The sequence below is a fragment of the Pongo pygmaeus genome, chromosome 2 (genome assembly GCF_028885625.2).
Source record: "Pongo pygmaeus isolate AG05252 chromosome 2, NHGRI_mPonPyg2-v2.0_pri, whole genome shotgun sequence".
Lineage (NCBI taxonomy): Eukaryota > Metazoa > Chordata > Mammalia > Primates > Hominidae > Pongo > Pongo pygmaeus.
In genome coordinates this window covers 142,591,666-142,611,188 of record NC_085930.1, presented here as the reverse complement: position 1 = coordinate 142,611,188, position 19,523 = coordinate 142,591,666, and the positions used below count along the sequence as shown (strand labels likewise).

Here is a 19,523-nt window from a genome sequence, read left to right as displayed (position 1 = left end):
ATCTGCATATCTAACAAGTTCCCAGGGGATGCTGATGATCCAGGGACCACACTTTGAGGCCACTGATGTAAAGAACTAGAGCATTCAGCCCAGGTGAACCCGGTCACTAGAGGGCTCGTCAGGCCACATGAGGGCTGGTTCTGACCCACTCTGAGGCTGGCTGCCCCTTACCCAAGGGATCGTGCAGCCCTGAATCCTCCCACTGCTGATTTCCTGTCTGTCTTTTCAGTGTGGTGAACCAGGAGGAAAAGTCATTTGCCATTGGGGTGCAGTTCTTGTTGATGCGCTTGCTGGGTAAGTGTCTAAGACCCCTCTTCCCAAAAAGTGGCCGCAGGCAATGAGGCATCCGAGGGCTATGGGTGCAGGGTAGCGATGGAGGAAGCACCATCTCATCTCCATGGTGAAGAGAAGCTGTGCATAATCAACGGCAGATGCCAAAATCCATGTGGACGGTTTCCCAGATTGCTTGAGGTTAGGAAAGACTCCATCTATGGCATTCATTCCTAACTAAGTTATGTAAGAAAAATGAAAAGTGAACACAGCTGAGAATACCTAATAGAGTGTTAAAGGCAGGTATTTTTAAATCCTTCTCCCAAAACTCACTGTAGGAACAAAACTTTGCATTCCTGCCAAGCCAGAGCAGCGGCTGAGCCCAGCCCTGGCTTCCTTTCCATTTTACAAAATTCACTCCTCCTAAAACTATTCAGCAAAAGTTTCTTCCATGTGGGGCCCTCTGCTGGTGAGTCCTGCCTGCCCTCAAGCAGTCCAGAGCCCACCAGAGGAATGTAGCTGTGCACAAGTGATCAGCAGTGCCCCAGGGGAGAGTGAGCTGCTTGAGGCAGCAGGGGTGCTCTCCCGGGGTGCCTGGGCTGAGGGCTGGGGGCACAATGCAGGCCCGTTCCTGAACTGCTCACACTGGCTGTTCCTTCTTGACATATCTGTGCACTAGACTTAACACAGGCAGTAATAGGGAGATCCTTGTAATGACAGGCACACAGTAGTAAAGGGACCTAATTGAACTGAGGATGTGTTAATTAAGGGTGCAAACTACAGAGGGGAATATGGAGACTCCAGCAAGAGGAACTTCAGTTACTATAAGGTATCGTTTCTGACCATAAATGCTGAAATAATGTATAGCCCACTGTGCCTCATTACCCAGGGGCCAGGTCAACACCACACCCTGCAGTGGCTTCCATCCCCATTTTGAGATGTGTTGGTGATGTCTCTACTGGGGCCAGGTGAGCGGGAGCCCTTGCTGAGCCCAATCCAACCGCAGGCTAGGAGAAGTGTTTGGATGATGGGAATGAACCAGCATTTTCAGTGGGATTTCTTGTTCCTCTAGTCCCTGCAGAGCCCCTTCAGACCCTGTTCCTGCTGCCTGCATTATAAACACAGAGGAAGCAGGGCGGCAGGATCTACCTGTCCTCCCAGCAGAGGCTCTGCTGTCATCAGAGCTCCTTATTTTCATTTATAACTTAATTTTCTCTAATACTTCTGCTGGGAAAGAGACCTCACATTCCTCTCAGCCCATCCAGCACCTAGGTATAGGCTCTAAAGAGCCCTTTCCTGCTTCCTCCAGCAACCTTGAAAATGACGTTGAAAACAAGGACTCTCTTGGACTCTCTCGTACTGCTTGAAGGACTCGCTGCTTTTGTTTTTCCATTTGAGCTCAGATAACTCAATGTGGGACCACAATGAGAAAACCCAGGCCTGGAGGGGTTCCATTTATCACCCAAGAACACAGTCCACCCTTGGGTAGGAAAAAGGACTTCCTATTACAGGTTTTAAATTACCTATTGGGATTGGGTTGACAATGTTTCTGGACTTTGCTTCTACATAAGGAAGTGTCATATATCACTCTGTCTGGCCAGTTTTCATCCCCCTGTTCACCTGGAGACTTGAGAGTGAGCAGGATCTGAGTAGAGAGGCTTCTTCTTGGAGTTTCCCACTTGTGGGCAGCGCCACAAGTGGAACATTGTCTGTCTTTCTTCTGGAAGCAGCTGCTCACAGGGCCCTAAACAAAGTCTGGGAGGCTGTTCTCAGCACCACAGTGCTGAGAATGGGATGGGCCAGCCTTGGTGTAAATCCTGGACAAGCGCCTCCCCAGTCCAGTAACTGCCTAGAGCTGTAGCTAGTGGTACACTACCCACAGGTAGTGTGGTGTCCGGAATATTAGACAGCCAGGAAGGCATAGCCCCTGCCGAGCCAAATCTTAACACTCAGCTGCTGGGAAGTTCAGGGGCCCAGAGCAGAAGCTCTGAGAAGCCAGGTATTGGGAGGTCTGCAGAGGGGTGTTGTCTAATCCAATAGGGCAGCTTGGTGTGGTAGAAGTACATGGGATTCGAACCTCCATAAACCAGGGTTCCAAGTCTGGCCTTGACTTCTCTTGGCTGTGTTACAGTGTCCCAGCCAAGAACCCCTTCCTCTTCACTAAAAAGTGGGCACGCACACCTCGGGGCCAGTGTGAGGACCTGAGAAGTCGATGCCTGGAGAGCCTCCTGCCACACAGTGGAGGCCCGTGTATCTCCACTCTGAGCTGATCTCAGGAGAACTATGTTGGATGTCTGAGCCGGCATCAAGGTGATCCCTGTGACTTACTCTGCCTTGAAAGAATGGCCCAGGTCCCTTTTCTCTTCTAAGCCTTCTGGTGAAAGAGAAATTCAGGCTTCACTGAAAGCTATTCTGCTTTCCAGAGTCACTGTGAGTCCTATGGGTATGGCAGAGCCGTTCTCATATATGTGAACTGTGTCGGGGACTTGGCTCCCACATCCCTGCTGGACACCTCTGCCTGCAGTTCCACCTGACCAGGGCTTTCTGAACCCTCTTCCAGCCTGGCTGCCATCTCCAGCCCTCTATGGCCTCACCATTGACCACTCCTGCATCCGGTGGAACTCGCTGTGCTTGGGGAGGCGAGGGGCCTGTGCCTACTACGACAACGATGCTCTCCGAGACAGGTGAGGGCCCATCATGTATGTGTGTCCCAGAGCCAGTCCCTGGGCTTGAGATGACAGTAGTCATATGCCCAGTGGCTACTGTGGGGGCTATCAGGCTTCTGAGGAAGAGAACATGAAGTGCCACCTCTGCGGCCCTGCCATGGACAGGGAGCAGGAGCTACTATAACAGGCATTTCAGGGCTCACAGGGAGATGTCCAGGGACTTCCATGACCCGAAAGCCCTTGGAAGGGGCAGCAGACCCAGGGACTTCCCTGACCCGAAAGCCTTTGGAAGGGGCAGCAGCAGAAAGAAGGGGCGGGGATGGCTGGAGCCCAAGGAAGAGGCCATGGCTGTGGAACAATGGGGGGCAGCCTCCTGCTGCTCAGAGACAGAGGGGGCAACATCATGGCTCCTGGCAGAGTCCAGGGCAGGGGGACCAATCTGCCTCAATGGGCCAAGTCCAGCTGCAGTGCTATTGGGTTCTGCACCCCTTCCAGCCACCTCACCGGCTGCCATCGTCATATGGCCCAGAAACCACAAGAAGGTGGGCTTGAGGGGACTGGGCAGGGGCTGGAAATGGTAAGGGGGTGGCAGAGAAGACCACAAAAGGGACAGGCCAAGAGGGCAGTGAGAAGATGCCCCTCTCCTTCTGGCTGTGCTTGGAGGACAGGACCGTCCGGGGGTGGCTGGGGCAGCTGGGTCACCTCTGGCCGTCTGGAAAGAGCCAGTGGAGGGATGACGAGCCCTGGATTAGGAGTCCCATGCCAACTCCCTGCCTGCTTCCCTGCAGCTTTGTTCCCTTTTGGGTCAAAGAAATGAGGAAAGTGATCCCCACCTGGATGGTGCCCACACCCTCCGTGGGCCAGCGTGGGAATGACGTGGTTCTTCCCAGTGATCCTGATCCTGGGATGTGGGCTGCAGGGCCTCCTCCCTCACCAGTCCTGCCTCCTCCTGCCCACAGGTACCTGGGCCTGCAGATGGGCTACAAGGCGCTGGGCATGCTGCTGCTTTGCTTCATCAGCTGGAGGGTGAAGAAGAACAAGGAGTACAACGTGCAGAAGGCGGCAGGCCTCATCTGACCCCACCTCGGGCCACTGCCCTGCTCCAGAGAGTGGACCTTGCCTCTTCCACACCTACCTATATTCACTAATGTTAACACGTCATTTCCTTTTTGTATTTTTAAACAAGAAAGAAAACCCCAGTCCTCATTTGCCTTCCCTACCTCCTCCTCCCAGAGTCCTCCCCACAGTTCCTAAGGGCCACTGTGCACCTGGACTGTGTGGGCCAGAGCTGGGGGGCTGAGTCCTCCCTGGCCCCTTGGAAGAAGCCCCCAGATGCCCAGGCTCATTTCAGTGCTGGGTCCTCCATTGAGGATGCCCACTGAGGCAGCCAGGCCCCTCACCAGCCCTGGGGGGAATCCTAAACGGAGAGAGAAAAAGGGTATCTGCCCTTCTTGCCAGGCAGCTCCACTCTCCCGCTGACTGCCCATACCCTGAAGAGCGGCAGGGGTGAGAGGAAGAAGGAAGTGGCTGAGTTATTAATAGCCAGAGCCACTGGGAGACTGGGGAGACTGGCTGTAGCCCCCTTCGCACCTGGGTTTGGCATCAGCACAGACTATGGGAGGGGCTGGCTCCCTTCCCCTCAGACCCTCACTTCCTGTACCTAGAGGCCATTCTGGATGCTGCCATGTTGGGAAGTACAGTCTCTGCCCATTACCTGCACGCAGGCACCAGAGCAGGGACTGAGAAACCCCGAGGATGGGTCATCTAAGTGCTGTCCATATGAACCCTGGACTTTCTGTCCTTAGATCCTCATGTTATCCCTGTCTTTCTGGGGTACTTTTCAAACTGAGAAAGCTACAACACAGTGAAGACCCAAGGAAGGCCTATGAAATGGTCCCGATGCCCAACCTCCCACCCCTTCAATGTGGGGACGAGACCCCCTCATCTCAGAGTAATGGGAAGAACCTCCCACATCTCCCTGGCAGCAGATGAGGTGGCTTCACATGCACCTCCCCGTCTGGACTTCAGCCTGTATTCCGAGGAGTAGAGAGGCAGAAGAGATGTCAGCAAAGCAAGTGATGAAGCAGAGTGGATGTCCACTGTCACCAAGCTGGATGGCAAGCTGCGGCCCACAAAACAGAGCCAGTCAGGTTGGCTTTCCTGGTTTCAGACACGCTCATACCATTCCCATTTTCTCAGCCTCTCCCAAACCTTTATTCTCACTGCCTCCAGAGAGGTGGGTACCTGGGTTGAGAGACGCAGCTGCTATGTGATAGATGTTGAGAGACAGAAGCCAGTGAAGGAGGCCATTCATCAACAAATATATTTATCGGAGACCGACTTTGTGCAAAGCAGTGCTAATACAGGGTTCTCCATGAAGCTTCCCTCAGCTCGTACCTCACCTCCCTCCATTTACATTAGGGCCTTCTCCCGGGGTGTGCTCAGTGGGCAGTGTGGGACTCGGGGTGTGGGAGTTAGTGAGAGCAGGAGGAGAGGTGGGGACAGTAAGAAGCCACAGATTGGCATGAAGGATCCAGACCTGACTATCCATGCCATCCATGGCCCCCAGACTGACTCTGCACCTGGCCCTTTGCCAGACAGCTCTGTCTTACCACGTCCTCTGGAATAGCTGGGCATGGGTCATGGCCATTCATGACCCTTAAGTGCCACTCTTCTTGGAAGACCCCCTCCAGAAGCATACTGGAAGCCACCTCTGGAAAGGCCTCATATGGTGATATGCCAAAATATTTATGTCAATGTCCAAACAAAGTCCAATGCCATGAGACTGAAGTCTTTGTGGAAACCACTGTTACAGACAGGCTTATTTCCAAAGCCACCTCATTTCCAAACATCTCACTCAGGAAGGGAGGCTCAATGTAACCTCAGGGGCCAGTTTTAGCATTTGAAATGGTTCTGCTTGGAAAATGATGCCCTGCAACTAACCCTGGTCTTTCCCACGGCAATTTAACCACATTTGGAAGGCACTGCCTTCAGCTAAGTTTATGAACAATGAATGCCAACCTTCAGGTTCTAGAAGATTGGTTGCACTCCCAAACCTTTATTCTATTATATTACTATTAAAATATTCTAATTTTGCTATTGAGGTAACTTGGTCATGAATTTATGTTGTCATATACATCTGTCAGAGAACAGACAGCGCCTACACTTTTTTATTTTATTTTATTTTATTTTTGAGATGGAGTCTTGCTCTGTCACCCAGGCTGGAGTGCAATGGCACGATCTTGGCTTACTGCAACCTCTGCCTCCTGGGTTCAAGCGATTCTCCTGCCTCAGCCTCCAGAGTAACTGGGATTACAGGCCTGTGCCACCACACCTGGCTAATTTTTGTACTTTTAGTAGAGACAGAGTTTCACCATGTTGGCCAGGCTGGTCTCAAACTCCTGACCTCAAGTGATCCTCCTGTCTCAGCCTCCCAAAGTGTTGGGATTACAGGCGTGAGCCACTGCGCCCTGCCAGCACCTGCATCTTGTAAACAGAGGAAGTGCTCATGACATAGACCCCAGGGGCCCATGGCCATGGGGATTAGAGGTAATGCAACTGTCAACCCATTAGCCTGGTATCAGGCAGGTACCAGACACTGCTTATTCCTTCAGTGAAGTTCTGCTGGGCTCTGAGGAGGCCGGATCACTGCTCTTGGGTTTATATCCAGAAGTGGAGTTGGACGCAAACAGCTAAGTCCGTGGCACAAGACAGAATTAATATCATAATCAAATTGATCACATGGTCACAACCAGTACTACTACTCCCCAGAAAATCGTTCTTCTCAGCTGTCAGCAGGGAATATAATAGTGTCACTTTCATTTCACTTCTAGAGCAAAGCTTAACAAACTTTCTTGAGTGTGTGACACTCACAGAGGCTGTTGCTAAAATGCAAATTACCAACACCCTCCACCCAGCCCCAGCGTCTACTTCTGTGGGTCTAACGGGGACCCAGGAATGGCTCTTTTAATGGTCCCCTCATGAGATTGATGTGGGTGGTTCCCAAATCCTGTGAGGTGGGCTGTCAGTGCAATAGAGCCTGGGGTATGCCCATTTGTGCTTAGGCCACTGAGAAATTTATAGGCTTGATAGGCCTTTGGTATGTTCAAAGGTGAGTGAAGGATAACAAGTGAAGAGATGCCTGTGAATCTGATTTTTTGGATGGCTGCAACCAAGAGTCAATGGGCATGAAAAACAATCCAAGAGCTCACATTTATATGAGGCCCTTATCAGTACTGACAGAGACATTCTCACTTCACAAGCTTGGATGTGCAAAAAGAAAAAAATCACTTATTTCTTTACATCAGTTATTGATTTCAAACCCCCCATCCTGCTGTCTGGCTGGAAATTCAATATCAACCATGCTTGGGTCTGGCTCCTAGAGCCATCTGAAGGTCCTTGGATGCCTACGCATTCAAGGGTGCCATTGTGGGTCTTTGGTCCCTTTCCCATTTGAGGCTGTTTAATGGCCCTTCTTCTCACCTGAGCCTGGAAACCCTACAAAGCCCAGACCCCAGGGTTAGGCCCACCTCCCTGTGCAGACTCGCAGCTATGCCCTCTCCCGGCCCCAGTCCTAGGAAGCCCACTCCTCTGCACCACTCCATCTCCCTACAGAATCCAGCCCCTCAAGGGCTGAACAAAAAAGCCAGAAAAGGAAGAGTGTGCAGGAACCTTTTTTATTCCATCCTTCTTTGGCCTTTCTTGGAAAAAGCACAAATACAGTGATAACTAAATACCATATCTCTATCAATTATGCTTTGGCCCAAAGCCCTTTGGGGTGATCCTCCATGATGGATGCCCCATTTAAAGGTGAGGAATCTGATCCTGAGGAAGCAACCATTGTGGCCAATTTCACATAGATAATAGCTGGCCAGGCCTAGACTCAAACCAGGCTGTCCACCTCTCTCTGGTCCAGCCCAATCACCCCAGCTGAGTCATTCTGAAGAGTCAGCATGGACTAAAATGGTGGGGAGGCCCCTCTTTTCCCACTGATGTTCACTGGCCCATGGGAGGGAAGTGGGGGAATCTCTTGAGGGCCATTAAGGTGGGTAACAAAGGCAAAAGAACCAGGTAACAGTTCATTTACTTACCTTCTATTCAACTAGCAACAACATCACAACTATTCATTAAACAGGGCCAATTTATCCCTATAGCACCATGAGTTAAAGAGAGTTGTGGAGAAAAGAGACAAAGAGGGAAGGGTTTTGAGAAGAAAAGGCCCTGAGAATCCTGCACAGAGACCTTCAGGGGAACAGCTCCATCTGGTGACTGCTTAGCAGATTCTTGCTCAAGAAACAAAGCCATATTGTGATTTTATTCAACCACTCTCAAAGATGGAGAGATACAGTTAAGCTGGAGGCTGAAGCCAGTCAGTATCAAATTGATACTAAAATATTATATTGCAGCAAATCCAGAAGAAATACATCCTATCTTTCACAACCACAGGAAGTAAATACCTGGAAGAAAGGTCCATCTCCTGCCAGTAGCACCAGATACCAGATTCATTATAACCTTTCATCAGAGATTAAATATGGAAACAGATCCTGGAAAAGCCCTTGGCAAATCAAAAATGAGAGGAAGTTTTTCTCCATGGCATACCCTGGCCATTCCTCCACTCTCCCAGCCACATCGTGTCTCCAGCCCTGCTACAACTTGACAGCAATAATAATAACTAAAATGTGCACAGATCTTTACAGTTTACCAAGCCATTAACCCATTTAAAACACTTCTTTAATCAGTAAATCGGTGGGGAAAGGCTTGGCTATGCTGTGGTAACAGACCTCTCGAATCTTAGTCACTTGACACAACAAAAGATGATATCTCGCTCACAGAACCTGCGGTGATCTGGGTGACTCTCAGGTCAGTGGCTCAGTAGTGCCCCTCTACCTGCTCAGGGCCTGGAGGATTGACCTCAGAGCCCCCCCAAACAGTGTCTCAGTAACCCAGACTGTTTGGAACCTGAGGTACCTCCATTTCATTACAAGCTGCCATGATGGATGGGGCAGGGAAAGAAAGTCCTGGAAGATCCCGCACTGCTAAGCAATGCTTTGTCCCAAAGTAACACCCTTCACTCTGCTCCCAGCCTAGCTGCCACAAGAGTGGAACAGAATATTCTGTGTGCTCAGAAGAAGAAAGAGCAGATATGGTTGAGCACTAAAACCCTCTACTGTGGGTAGTGAACCTAGGTGGACACAGTTGCTCACCGGGACACTTAAACCAGCTTTGCAGGGCTGTTGGGGTCGGGAAGCACAGTCTGGAAAGATTTCCCAATGGAGGAAGCACCAATTGTGGGTCCCTGAAGCTGAGGGGATGATGCCCAGGCAAGGCCGAGGCAGTCTGCAGAGGGCTGGGGAGGTGGGAAAGACGATTTTGCTCAGAGGAGGCAGAGATGGGGTGGTGGCTGAGAGAGATGCAGGGTCAAGGAAAGGATGGCTTCAGAGGGGAGAGATTTGCTGGGGCAAAAGGCCACAGGATGGGGAGGCTGCGGGGTCCAAGAGGACAGCTGATGGAGCGAGACCCTGCGGGCAAGGAGGAGATGGGGTGACTCTCATGGCAGAATCGCACCAGAGTTCCCACAGCCCTGTGCGGCCGCTATGACTAGTCCCATCCTGTACATGGAGAAGACGAGGCCCCTTCCAGTTGTCCCTCTCACCTCCCTTGATTTATGTAGTACCTGATGTGTATAAGGACAAGCGGTGACAAACACATGGTCCCTACCCTTCAAGGACATATAATCCAGAGCTAGGACAAGACCTTAACACAGGGCAAAATACTAGTGCTCTGAGTTCATTTGATGAGCGATGGGAGAAGGGGCTTGATCCTAGCCACGCGGGAGAGACTGGAATTCAAGAGTCAAATGTGCTGGGAACGACTTTCTGGGCAAAAGGAATAAGCAAAGGTGTGCAAAGGTAAGGAAGCAGGAAACCTGTGCACATCCTGAGAACTCGCCGGCCAGAGGCCTGTGAAGGAGCGCAGTGGTCAGGCAGGAGAGGCAGTCGGATGCAGGCTGAGACCATCCTGGAGGGTCTTGAGGCTGGCTTACCCCAGGCTGTGAGTAGTGGGCTCAGCCTAGTCCCGGCTCCTGGGTTAGTGATCACGTGCCGCTCTGCCCACTCAGGGCCTGGAGGAATGGCCTTAGAGCCCCCACCAACCAGGCTCAGGAAGGCATTCCTAGCTCAGAGTACCCTCCTGGAGTCTACACTGGAAGGGGCTCCTGAGTGGGCCGCGCCACACCCCGAGGAGCAGAGGCGCAGTCCTCCCGCGTACTCCCAGCACACTCCACCCCTGCCCAGCACACCCATGGGGCCCCCACCTTGCTCACCTGGGGGGAACCACCCACTCTGCGCCCTCTCAGGGAGAGGTGGTGGCCGCTGCTCTATCCCCTCCCTCTCTTCCTCTTCCACCTTCTCTCTCTTCTCATCTGGGTGCTGGAACCCAAGCGTGAAACTGAGAGTCAGAAAGTCTCAGTCTCAAGGCAGAGCGGGGCAACTAATTTAAAACGGCTTCTACTCCGGCCCCCAGTGTGACGACTACTTCTCTTCGCTCTACAGGTCTATAAATGGGCCACAGTAGGCACCCCTTTTTAAATCTGTAAAATCCCTAAATCCATTAAAAGTGACTTCAGAGGTCCCAGATAGGGACCAACATTTGTTTAAACCTTTTCCTCATTACATCTCATGACCGCCAGCTTACAAAAGAGAGACTGGGGGTTCTGGACGAGACGCATGCAATCCCTTGAGTCCACATTGGAAAGGACAGAGGCAGGTGTCACACCGTTCCTCTTTGACCCGAACCGCTTGAATCCCAGAGTTTCAACAGCTCAGGTGGGTTGAAGGCTCAGAATGTACCAGACATCCGAAGCGCCTTACATACATTTGCTCCTTGAATCTTCACGACAGCCCTGTGAGATGCAATAATCATGCCATTCCACAGACGAGGAAACGGGCCCAGAGGACTGCGGTCTCGGCTCCTTTCCTCCGGCTTTCTCAGAGAAGGCGCGGAGGCCCCCGCCGGGTGGGCGAGGCGGGGTGGGCGGCCCCTTGCGCCCTGGAGTCGCATTCGGTCACCAGGGGGCGCCGCCCCTCCGCCGCGGCCCGGGGAAGCCACCCGGGGAGGCGCCACGCCCAGCCCGCCCACGGGACGCCCCCGCGGCGCCACAGCAAGCCGGGCGGGACTCCACCACCCGGCTCAGCGCGCCTCGGACAGCCCGCTTCCCCGCCAGGGCGCCCTCGGGCCTGCGGGGCTCCCCGTGCCCACCGCACGCACGCCTCCCCCTACCCGGAGGGCCCGGGGGCTGAGCCCACCGGCGCCTGCTCACGGGACACAGCCTCGAGAAAACTTCCTCTCTGCCACCCCGCGATAAAGCACCGTTTAGTCTGTTTATATTTTCTGCACGAAAGTGTATTAAACACGTTAGAGAACAAGGGGAGTAGAGGGTAAGGTGCCACGAGGCACCGAGAGGGCCCGCGGGCACACACGGCTTCCTCAGGCTCTCTGACCGGCCGTGGGCAGGGTGGTCCCCGGCCGTATTGTGGGGCCATTCGCACCCAGAAGCTGTCAGTCTCCCCACTGCGTCACTGGCACCATCTGGGAACCATTATTCAGCCACTGCAGGGGGCTAGGTAGCCTCTGCTTCCTCCTTCCAATTCCCAAAACCACCAGAGCACCTCCTGGGGCCTGGCCCTGAGATGGGCGTGCATGTCGGAAAGAAACTGTTGTCAGCATTTCAGGCACTGTCCACCCCAGGAAGGGGCAGGTACCCATCCCGTCACAGACTCAGGTACCCGGGCAAGCCGGGCACCAGGCCTATAGAGGTGAACAAGACAAACAGAAGGCAGACAGACAACCAAGAAAACATCCAAACTGTGGCTGCAATTGGCTGATCAATTACGGGTGCAATAGTGCCACGAAGGAGAAGTGCAAACAGACAGACAGATGCCTGCATGGAAATGCAGGGGGAAGCCGGTGTATGTGGTGGATTAACAAAGGTGAAAGAGGCCCGTTCCCTAGGGGATTGGAGATCTGGAGCAGAGATGAGCTCTAACTGTGCCTTGAAGGATGGGGTAAGTTTGTTGACAGGGGCCTTAGAGAAGGTGTTCTGGGCGGAGGGGACTGCAGGAGTGAAGACTCAAGAGATGAGAAAACTGGACCATGTTTGCCTGGAGGGCAGTGTGTAAGTAGCGCCCCCAGTTGCAAGGTGCCTCAGGCAGAGCGTGGTGAGCGGTGGATTCTAGAGGGAGAGTGTATCATGTACATCTCCTTTAGTAACCAGCAGGGTGCTGCTGGTGGATGATGGGGCGTCGCTGACAGAATTTTAACAGAGGCAAGATGCAACCAGATTTCAGGGTGTAAAAGGCCACTGGGGCTACATGTGTACTTGGAAGAGGGAACCTGGCTGGCAAAGGTCCTTAGGAGGGAGGCCTACTTGTCATTATGGCCACTGGGATACTAGAGCGGGAGACGTCAGAGCCGAGGGCAGGACTGTCAGAGCCGAGCAGCAGGAGCATCCCAGGCACCCACAGGCTCCTGGCAGCCAGGCTGAGCCAGCGCAGAATGCAGGGTTAGCAAAAGGCCATGCGGGAGCCCATCCCAGCACCAGAACTTGCCTTGTTATAAAACAGGCATTGGAAACTGGCTGAGCCTGGGCCTAGCACAAGGGTTCTAGTTGGCCTACAAGATATTTGCATGTCTTTAAGTTAGCTCCAAAAACTGGGAGAGTTTGACTCGGGTTTTCTCTTGAAAAACGCTGCTGCAGCATTCCAGCCCAAAAACAATGGATTGGAGCTGAGTAGAGGGCAGTCCTTCAGATGGACCCTGTCCTCTCAGGGTGGCTGCGGTTCCCACATCATCTGCCTGGCCCTTGTAGGTATTTAAAACTTTCACACACACACACACACACACCCTCAAAGAGTCAAGTTAAAACACCAGAAATCCAGGTGGATGTTGGAAAAGACAAGCCCAGAAGGAAAGAAAGGCTGTTTGAGAAATAATGACCAGGGAAGACTGGCCGTGCTTGAGGATGGATGGGCAGAAGATGTGAGGAACAAGTGGTGATCGCCAGGTGACTGCTTGTGGCCTGCTACAGAATCAAATCCAACATTGAGCTCCTTGTCTTCCCCAAACCTCCTTTCACTGACTTTCCTGTCTCAGTTAATGGCATTCCAACCTTAGTTGATAAGACCAAAAACTTGGAGACAATAGAAAATAAGCTTTAAAAAGACTTTTTAAAATCTGCTTTACTGACATATAGTTTATAAACAATGAAAAGCATTAATTTTAAGCCTACTTGCTGTTCAATGAGTTTTGACAAATGTATACAACCACACAACCACCATTTTAATCGAGATATAGAACATTGCCATGACCACCAGAAAATTTCTTGATACCTCTTTCCAGACAATACTATCCCCACCTCCTCACTCCATCCTCCTTCCTTGTGCAAGCAACCAATAAGCCTTATTTCACTATAGATTAGCTTAACCTGTTCTAGAATTTCATATAATGGGTCATATAATACATTATGTATCTCTTGCTTAGCATGTTTTTGAGATTCATTCGTGTGGCTATGTGTATAAGTAGTTCAGTCCTTTTCATTGCTGGGCAGTATTTCATTGGATAAATAGATCGTAATTTGTTTTTCTGTTCATTTATTTTTTGGTATTTAGGCAAAATATGTTTTTCTGTTCATTTGTTTTTTGGCATTTGTTTATAACGTTTTTACTATTATGAATAAAACTGCTTAAAAATTAAGCAGTGCTCATTTGTGCACAAGTCTTTCTGTGGACCTATGTTTTCTTTTCTCTTGGGGAAATACTTAGGAGCAAAACTTGCTGGATCACAGGGTATGTGTACATTTAACTTTATAAGAAACTGCCTATTTCCAAAGTCATGCCATTTAATGCTCCCTGGTATGGGAGAAGTCAGTTGCTCCATATCATTTTGAAAACTTGGCATCATTAGTGTTTTTTAATCATTGTCTTGAGGTTTAATTTACATGCAATAGTATCCATATATTTTTATTTTTATTTATTTTTTGAGACAGAGTCTCGCTCTGTTGCCCAGGCCGGAGTGCAGTGGTGCAATCTCAGCTCACTGAAACCTCAGCCTCCTGGGTTCAAGCAATTCTCATGCCTCAGCCTCCCGAGCAGCTGGGATTACAGACGCACACCACCACACCTGGCTCATTTTTATATTTTTAGTAGAGATGGGATTTTGCCATGTTGGCCAGGCTGGTCTTGAGCTCCTGACCTCAAGTGATCCACCCACCTCAGCCTCCCAAAGTGCTGGGATTACAGGCATGAGCCCACTGCACCCAGCCAATATATTTGTAGAATAAGGTCAATTTATTCTGATAAATGTGTACATCCATGTGACTTCCACATCCAAATTAAGATATAGAACATCTCCATCTCCCAAATAAGTTCTCTCCTGCTCCATTATGGTCTCCTCATTACCATACCTCTTCCCCACAGGGAACCACTGATCTGCTGTCTATCACAGTAGATTAGTTTTGCCTGTTCTGGAATTTAACGTAAGTGGAATCTTAAGTATGTCCTCTCACTATAATGCCTTCGAGTGAGATTCATCCATGTTATTGTATGAATCAGTAGTTTATTCCTTCCCCCACATGCAAAATGAATTTTAACTTTAAAAATCGTTTTTAAATCTTTACATTATCAACATTTTTAGTAGTCATGAAATCATTATTTCAAATGGCCTAAGCCCATCAGTTTGTGTTTCAAATGATTTTACTACATCTTAAATATCTAATAAAATAAGTAGTTTTAAAAGTCACATATTTGTAGACTGAAACTAGTAAAGGCTTATCATGAAGACTGCCTGTTGAATATTCCTGTTTTCCATTATATCCATAGGTAGCCTCTTAAGTAGGATCAGATTATGATAATCAGATCATCTAAGTTTCTATGAAGGCAAAAATTTAGTGTCTGCTTTTTCAGTTTTCACATAAAAATGCTGATAAGACTATCTGAAAAAGTGAAAATACTATCTTAACTATCCTATGCTTGGTTAATTTTCCACAAGATATTTTTAATTGAATTTTTTGAGATATTTATAGATTTGCATGCAGTTGTAAGAAATAATATAGACAGTGGCAGGGCACAGTGGCTTACGCCTGTAATCCCAGCACTTTGGGAGGCTGAGGCTGGCAGTTCACCTGAGGTCAGGAGTTTGAGGCCAGCCTGGCTAACATGGTGAAAGCGTGTCTCTACTAAAATACAAAAATTAGCTGGGCGTGGTGGTGGGCACCTGTAATCCCAGCTATTTGGGAGGCTGAGGCAGGAGAATCTCTTGAATCCGAGAAGGTGGAGGTTACAGTGAGCCAAGATTGCACCACTGCACTCCAGCCTGGGCGACAAGAGCAAGACTCCATGTCAAAAAAAAAAAAAAGAAAAGAAAAAAAATACAGAGAGATCCCTTGTACACTTTGCTTAATTACCCCCAATTGTAACATTTTACAACACTATAACATTGCAGCCAGAATATCGACATTGATACAATCCATTTATTTTAGATTTCTTCAGCTTTACTTGTACTCATTGGTGTGTGCATATATGTGTGTGTGTCTATAGCTCTACGCAATTCTATCACCTGTGTAGCTGCATGTATCCACCACCACAGTGGAGATACTGAACAGTTCCATCACCATAAAAATCTCTCCTCTTGCCTTTTTTTTTTTTTTTTTTTTTTTTTTGAGACAGAGTTTCACTCTGTCACCCAGGCTGGAGTGCAGTGGCACAATCTCAGCTCACTGCAACTTCTGCCCCCGAGTTCAATTCTCCTGCCTCAGCCTCCTGAGTAGCTGGGATTACAGGCCCCCGCCACCGCACCTGGCTAATGTTTGTGTTTTTGGTAGAGACAGGGTTTCCCCACGTTGGCCAGGCTTGTCTCAAACTCCTGACCTCAAGTAATCTGTCCACCTCGGCTTTCCAAAGTGGTGGGATTACAGGCGTGAGCCACTGCACCCAGCCTCCTGTTGCCCTTTTATAAACACACTCACCTCCTTTCCTCCTGCCCCCTCCCACCCCATCTCTAGCCCCTGGCAATCACACTAATCTATCCTTCATTTCTAAAATGTAACTAGTCTATCTTTCATTTCTAAAATCTATCCTTTGTTTCTAAAATTCATTTCTAGAAGGTATATTCTAGAATGTATACACACACACAACATGGATGTATCTCACCCAGAAGGCTTAAGGTGAGAGGACATATTTAAGATTCCACTTACATTAAATTCTAGAAGAGGCAAAACTAATCTACAGTGATAGACATCAGATCAGTGGTTCCCTGGGGAGTAGAGGTATGGTAATGAGGATACCATATAGTATATATAATGATATACATAATATATGGTATATATAATCATATGGTATGTATTTTTTTCACTCAATATCAATATAATTCACTGGACAGTCATTCAAGTTGTTGCATGTATCAGTAGTTTGCTCTTTTGTATTACTGAGTAGTATTCCATGGTATGGATGTACCACAATTTGTTTAACCATTCACTTCTTTTCTTTATATATATACTTTAAGTTCTGGGGTACATGTGCAGAATGTGGAGGTTTGTTACATAGCTATACATGTGCCATAGTGGTTTGCTGCACCCATCAACCCATCATCTACATTAGGTATTTCTCCTAAAGCTATCCCTCCCCTAACCCCCGTACCCCCTGACAGGCCCCGGAGTGTGATGATCCCATCCCTGTGTCCATGTGTTCTCATTGTTCAACTTCCACTTATGAGTGAGAACATGTGGTGTTGGGTTTTCTGTTCTTATGTTAGTTTGCTGAGAATGATGTTAACCATTCTTTTCTTGAAGGACATCTGGCTGATTCGAGTTTGGGGCTAATAATGAATAAAATATACTATGAATATTTGTATGTAGGTATTTGTGGGAAGAAAAGTTTTTATTTATCAGGGATAAATATCCAAGAGTGTAACTGCTGAGTCATACGATAATTGCATGTTTAATATTTTAAGGAATTGCTATTGTTTTCCAGAGTGGCAATATCATTTTACATTCTCACCAGTAATGCATGAGTGATCCAGTTTCTCTGTATTCTTGTCAGCATTTGATATTGTCACCCTTTTAGTTTAGTGATTCTGACAGGTAAGTAGTAACATTTCATTGTGGTTTTAATTTGCATTGCCCTGATGGTGTTGAGCATCTTTCATGTGCTTATTTACCATCTGTATATCCTCTTTGGTAAAATGTCTGTTTACATCTTTTGCCCATTTTCTAATTACATTGCTTTTTAACTGTTGTGTTTTGAGAGTTCTTTATGCTCTGTAAGTATTAGTCGTTTGTTAGATGTGTGATTGACAAATTCTTTCTCCCAGTCTATAGTTCATTTTCTCTATCCTCTTCACCTGAACTTTCACAAAGCAAAAAGTTTCATTTTTATGAGATTCGATTTATTAATTTTTCCTCTTATGAATTCTGGTTTTGGTGCCAAGTTCATATTACTCAGTAGTTTTCCATTGTATAAATACCATATATCTACATGTTTCGACCTTTGACTTGTTGATGGACATTTGGGTTGCTTCCAGTTTGGGGGCCATTATGAACATTTGTGTTACTGTCCTTTTATAGACATATGTTCTCATTTCTCTTGGGTAAATACCTATATGTGGAAGTGCTGGATCATATGGCGAGTATATATTTGACTTTATAAGAAATATTAAACTATTTACCAAAGTTATAGAGTTGGATTACTACTTACCATTTTTGGCCTTCTTCATTACTTTCCATAGATCCAAGTTTCTACCTGGAATCCTTTACCTTTAGCCTGAAGAACATCCCTTAGAATTTCTTGTATCACAGTTCTCATGGTGACAAATTGTCTCAGCTTTTGTTAACCTGAAAATGACTTTATTTAACTTATTTTTGACAGATGTTGTTTACTGGATATAAATATAAAGATGTGGGTTGGCAGTTTTTCTCTTTTGCACTTTGAAAATGTCATGTCATTGTCTTCTAGATTCCATTATTTATGCTGAGAAGTTAGCAGTCCATTTGTGTCATTGATCTCTGTATGCAATGTGTCTTGTTATGTTTTGTTTTCTAGCAGCTTTCAATATTTTCTCTTTATCTTTGGTTTTCAACCATTTGACATGATGCCCCTAAGTGTGCTTTTATTTATATTTATATTTACTTATATTTATCTTTTATTTATATTTATCTCTATATATTTATATTTATAGTTCACTGGGCTATTTTATCTTGCTTGGGATTCACTGGGTTATTTTTCAATTGAGAAAATTTCAGCCTTGAAATATTTTTTCTAGCCCATATTTAGTCTCATCTCCTTCTAGAACTGTGATTAACCATATTGGACCATTTGATACATTCCACAGGTCTTGTTCATTTTCCTTCATTTTTTTTCCCTCTGTGGTCCTCAGATTGGATAATTTCTATTGCTCTATCTTAAGTTTATTTAGCTTTCTTCTGCCATCTTCTGTTAACCCACTCTTATGACCATCCAGTGATTTTTTAAATTTCAGTTTTTATATTTTTCACTTACAGAAATATGATTTAATCGTTTTTCAATAACTTCCATTTCACTGCTGAGATTCCTGAACTATTCACTCATTAAAATAATATTCTCATTTAGTTGTTTGAATATATTTTCCTTTAATTCCTTATTTTTAATTTATAATTTCTTATTTATAATAGCTACTTTAAATTTTCTGTCTGCTAAATCCAACATCTGGGCCATCTCATGGTCAATTTCACTTGATTACTTTTATTTCTGGACTTTGGGTCACGTTTTCCTTTTCCTTTGCTATTCTAGTTATTTTTTAGTATCTGTTGGATATTATGAATGACATCCTGTAGAGACTCCAGATTCTGCTATTATCATCTAAAGAATGGTGGTTTTTGTTCTGGTAGGTAGTTCACTTATTAGCTGACCACCTTGAACTTATGTAGGCTTGGTTTTATATACTTTGTCAGGAAAAATCTATAAAAATCCCAGATATTTGTCAAGCCCTTCTAATTTATTGGGTCTCAACCTCCAAATTCTGTTTCCTCTAAGAATCTCATTAGGGCTTGATTTTAGGCATTTGAAGGGCAGGTCTAGAGTGTGCTTTGTTCTAGGACATATTCCTACTCCTCCTCTAAATAGGTGGTGTTTCAGCCACAGCCAATCACCTTCTGCATGTCTGCACCACCCAAGGGAGGCTTCTCTGATCTCTTGTTCTGCCACATGTTTCTAATGAGCACCCAGGGAAGAACCATGGAGAATCTTGTGAGTGTGTGCAAATTCGTATCTGGAACTCTGAGTTATTCCCGATTGATATGTTAGGCCAAACTCAGCTTTTAGGAATTTATGAAAATATTAGCTGATTTCTTTTTACCCACTTAGATGGTGGCCTCCTCTTCTTCCTGTGTTTCACTAAAGGTAAAATAGTTTTTGTGTTTCTGGGTTACCATGCAACCTCAACTCTCTGATGGATTTATGAAAAGTTATGCCTTTGCAGGCTGCCTGAGCTTGTTGTTGTTAAGAATGGGAACAACATTCACGTGCAGCTTTCTACCTCCCAGCAGAAGTGGAAGACCTCAGT

General features: G+C 47.4%; 2 protein-coding genes across 2 annotated transcripts in view; both read left to right on the top strand.

Annotated features, from left to right (window-relative positions):
* Positions 1-6,039, top strand: part of SLCO2A1 (solute carrier organic anion transporter family member 2A1) — a 97,413-nt gene extending 91,374 nt beyond the window's left edge. The window contains exons 12-14 of the mRNA XM_054482881.2: positions 230-294; positions 2,831-2,954; positions 3,896-6,039. Coding sequence (XP_054338856.1) covers positions 230-294; positions 2,831-2,954; positions 3,896-4,013 — 307 coding nt within the window. The 3' untranslated portion in view covers positions 4,014-6,039. The remainder of the gene's footprint in view (positions 1-229; positions 295-2,830; positions 2,955-3,895) is intronic.
* Positions 6,040-9,935: 3,896 nt separating this feature from the next.
* LOC129034135 (uncharacterized protein C3orf36) lies at positions 9,936-10,433 on the top strand. Its single transcript, XM_054483722.1, has one exon. The coding sequence runs from the start codon at positions 9,936-9,938 to the stop codon at positions 10,431-10,433; it is 498 nt and encodes a 165-aa protein (XP_054339697.1).
* The last annotated feature ends 9,090 nt before the right edge of the window (positions 10,434-19,523 follow it).

What these genes read in the sequence shown, in the direction of transcription:
- LOC129034135 (XM_054483722.1), top strand. Translation starts at nt 9,936, where the DNA reads ATGCAGGCTGAGACCATCCTGGAGGGTCTTGAGGCTGGCTTACCCCAG.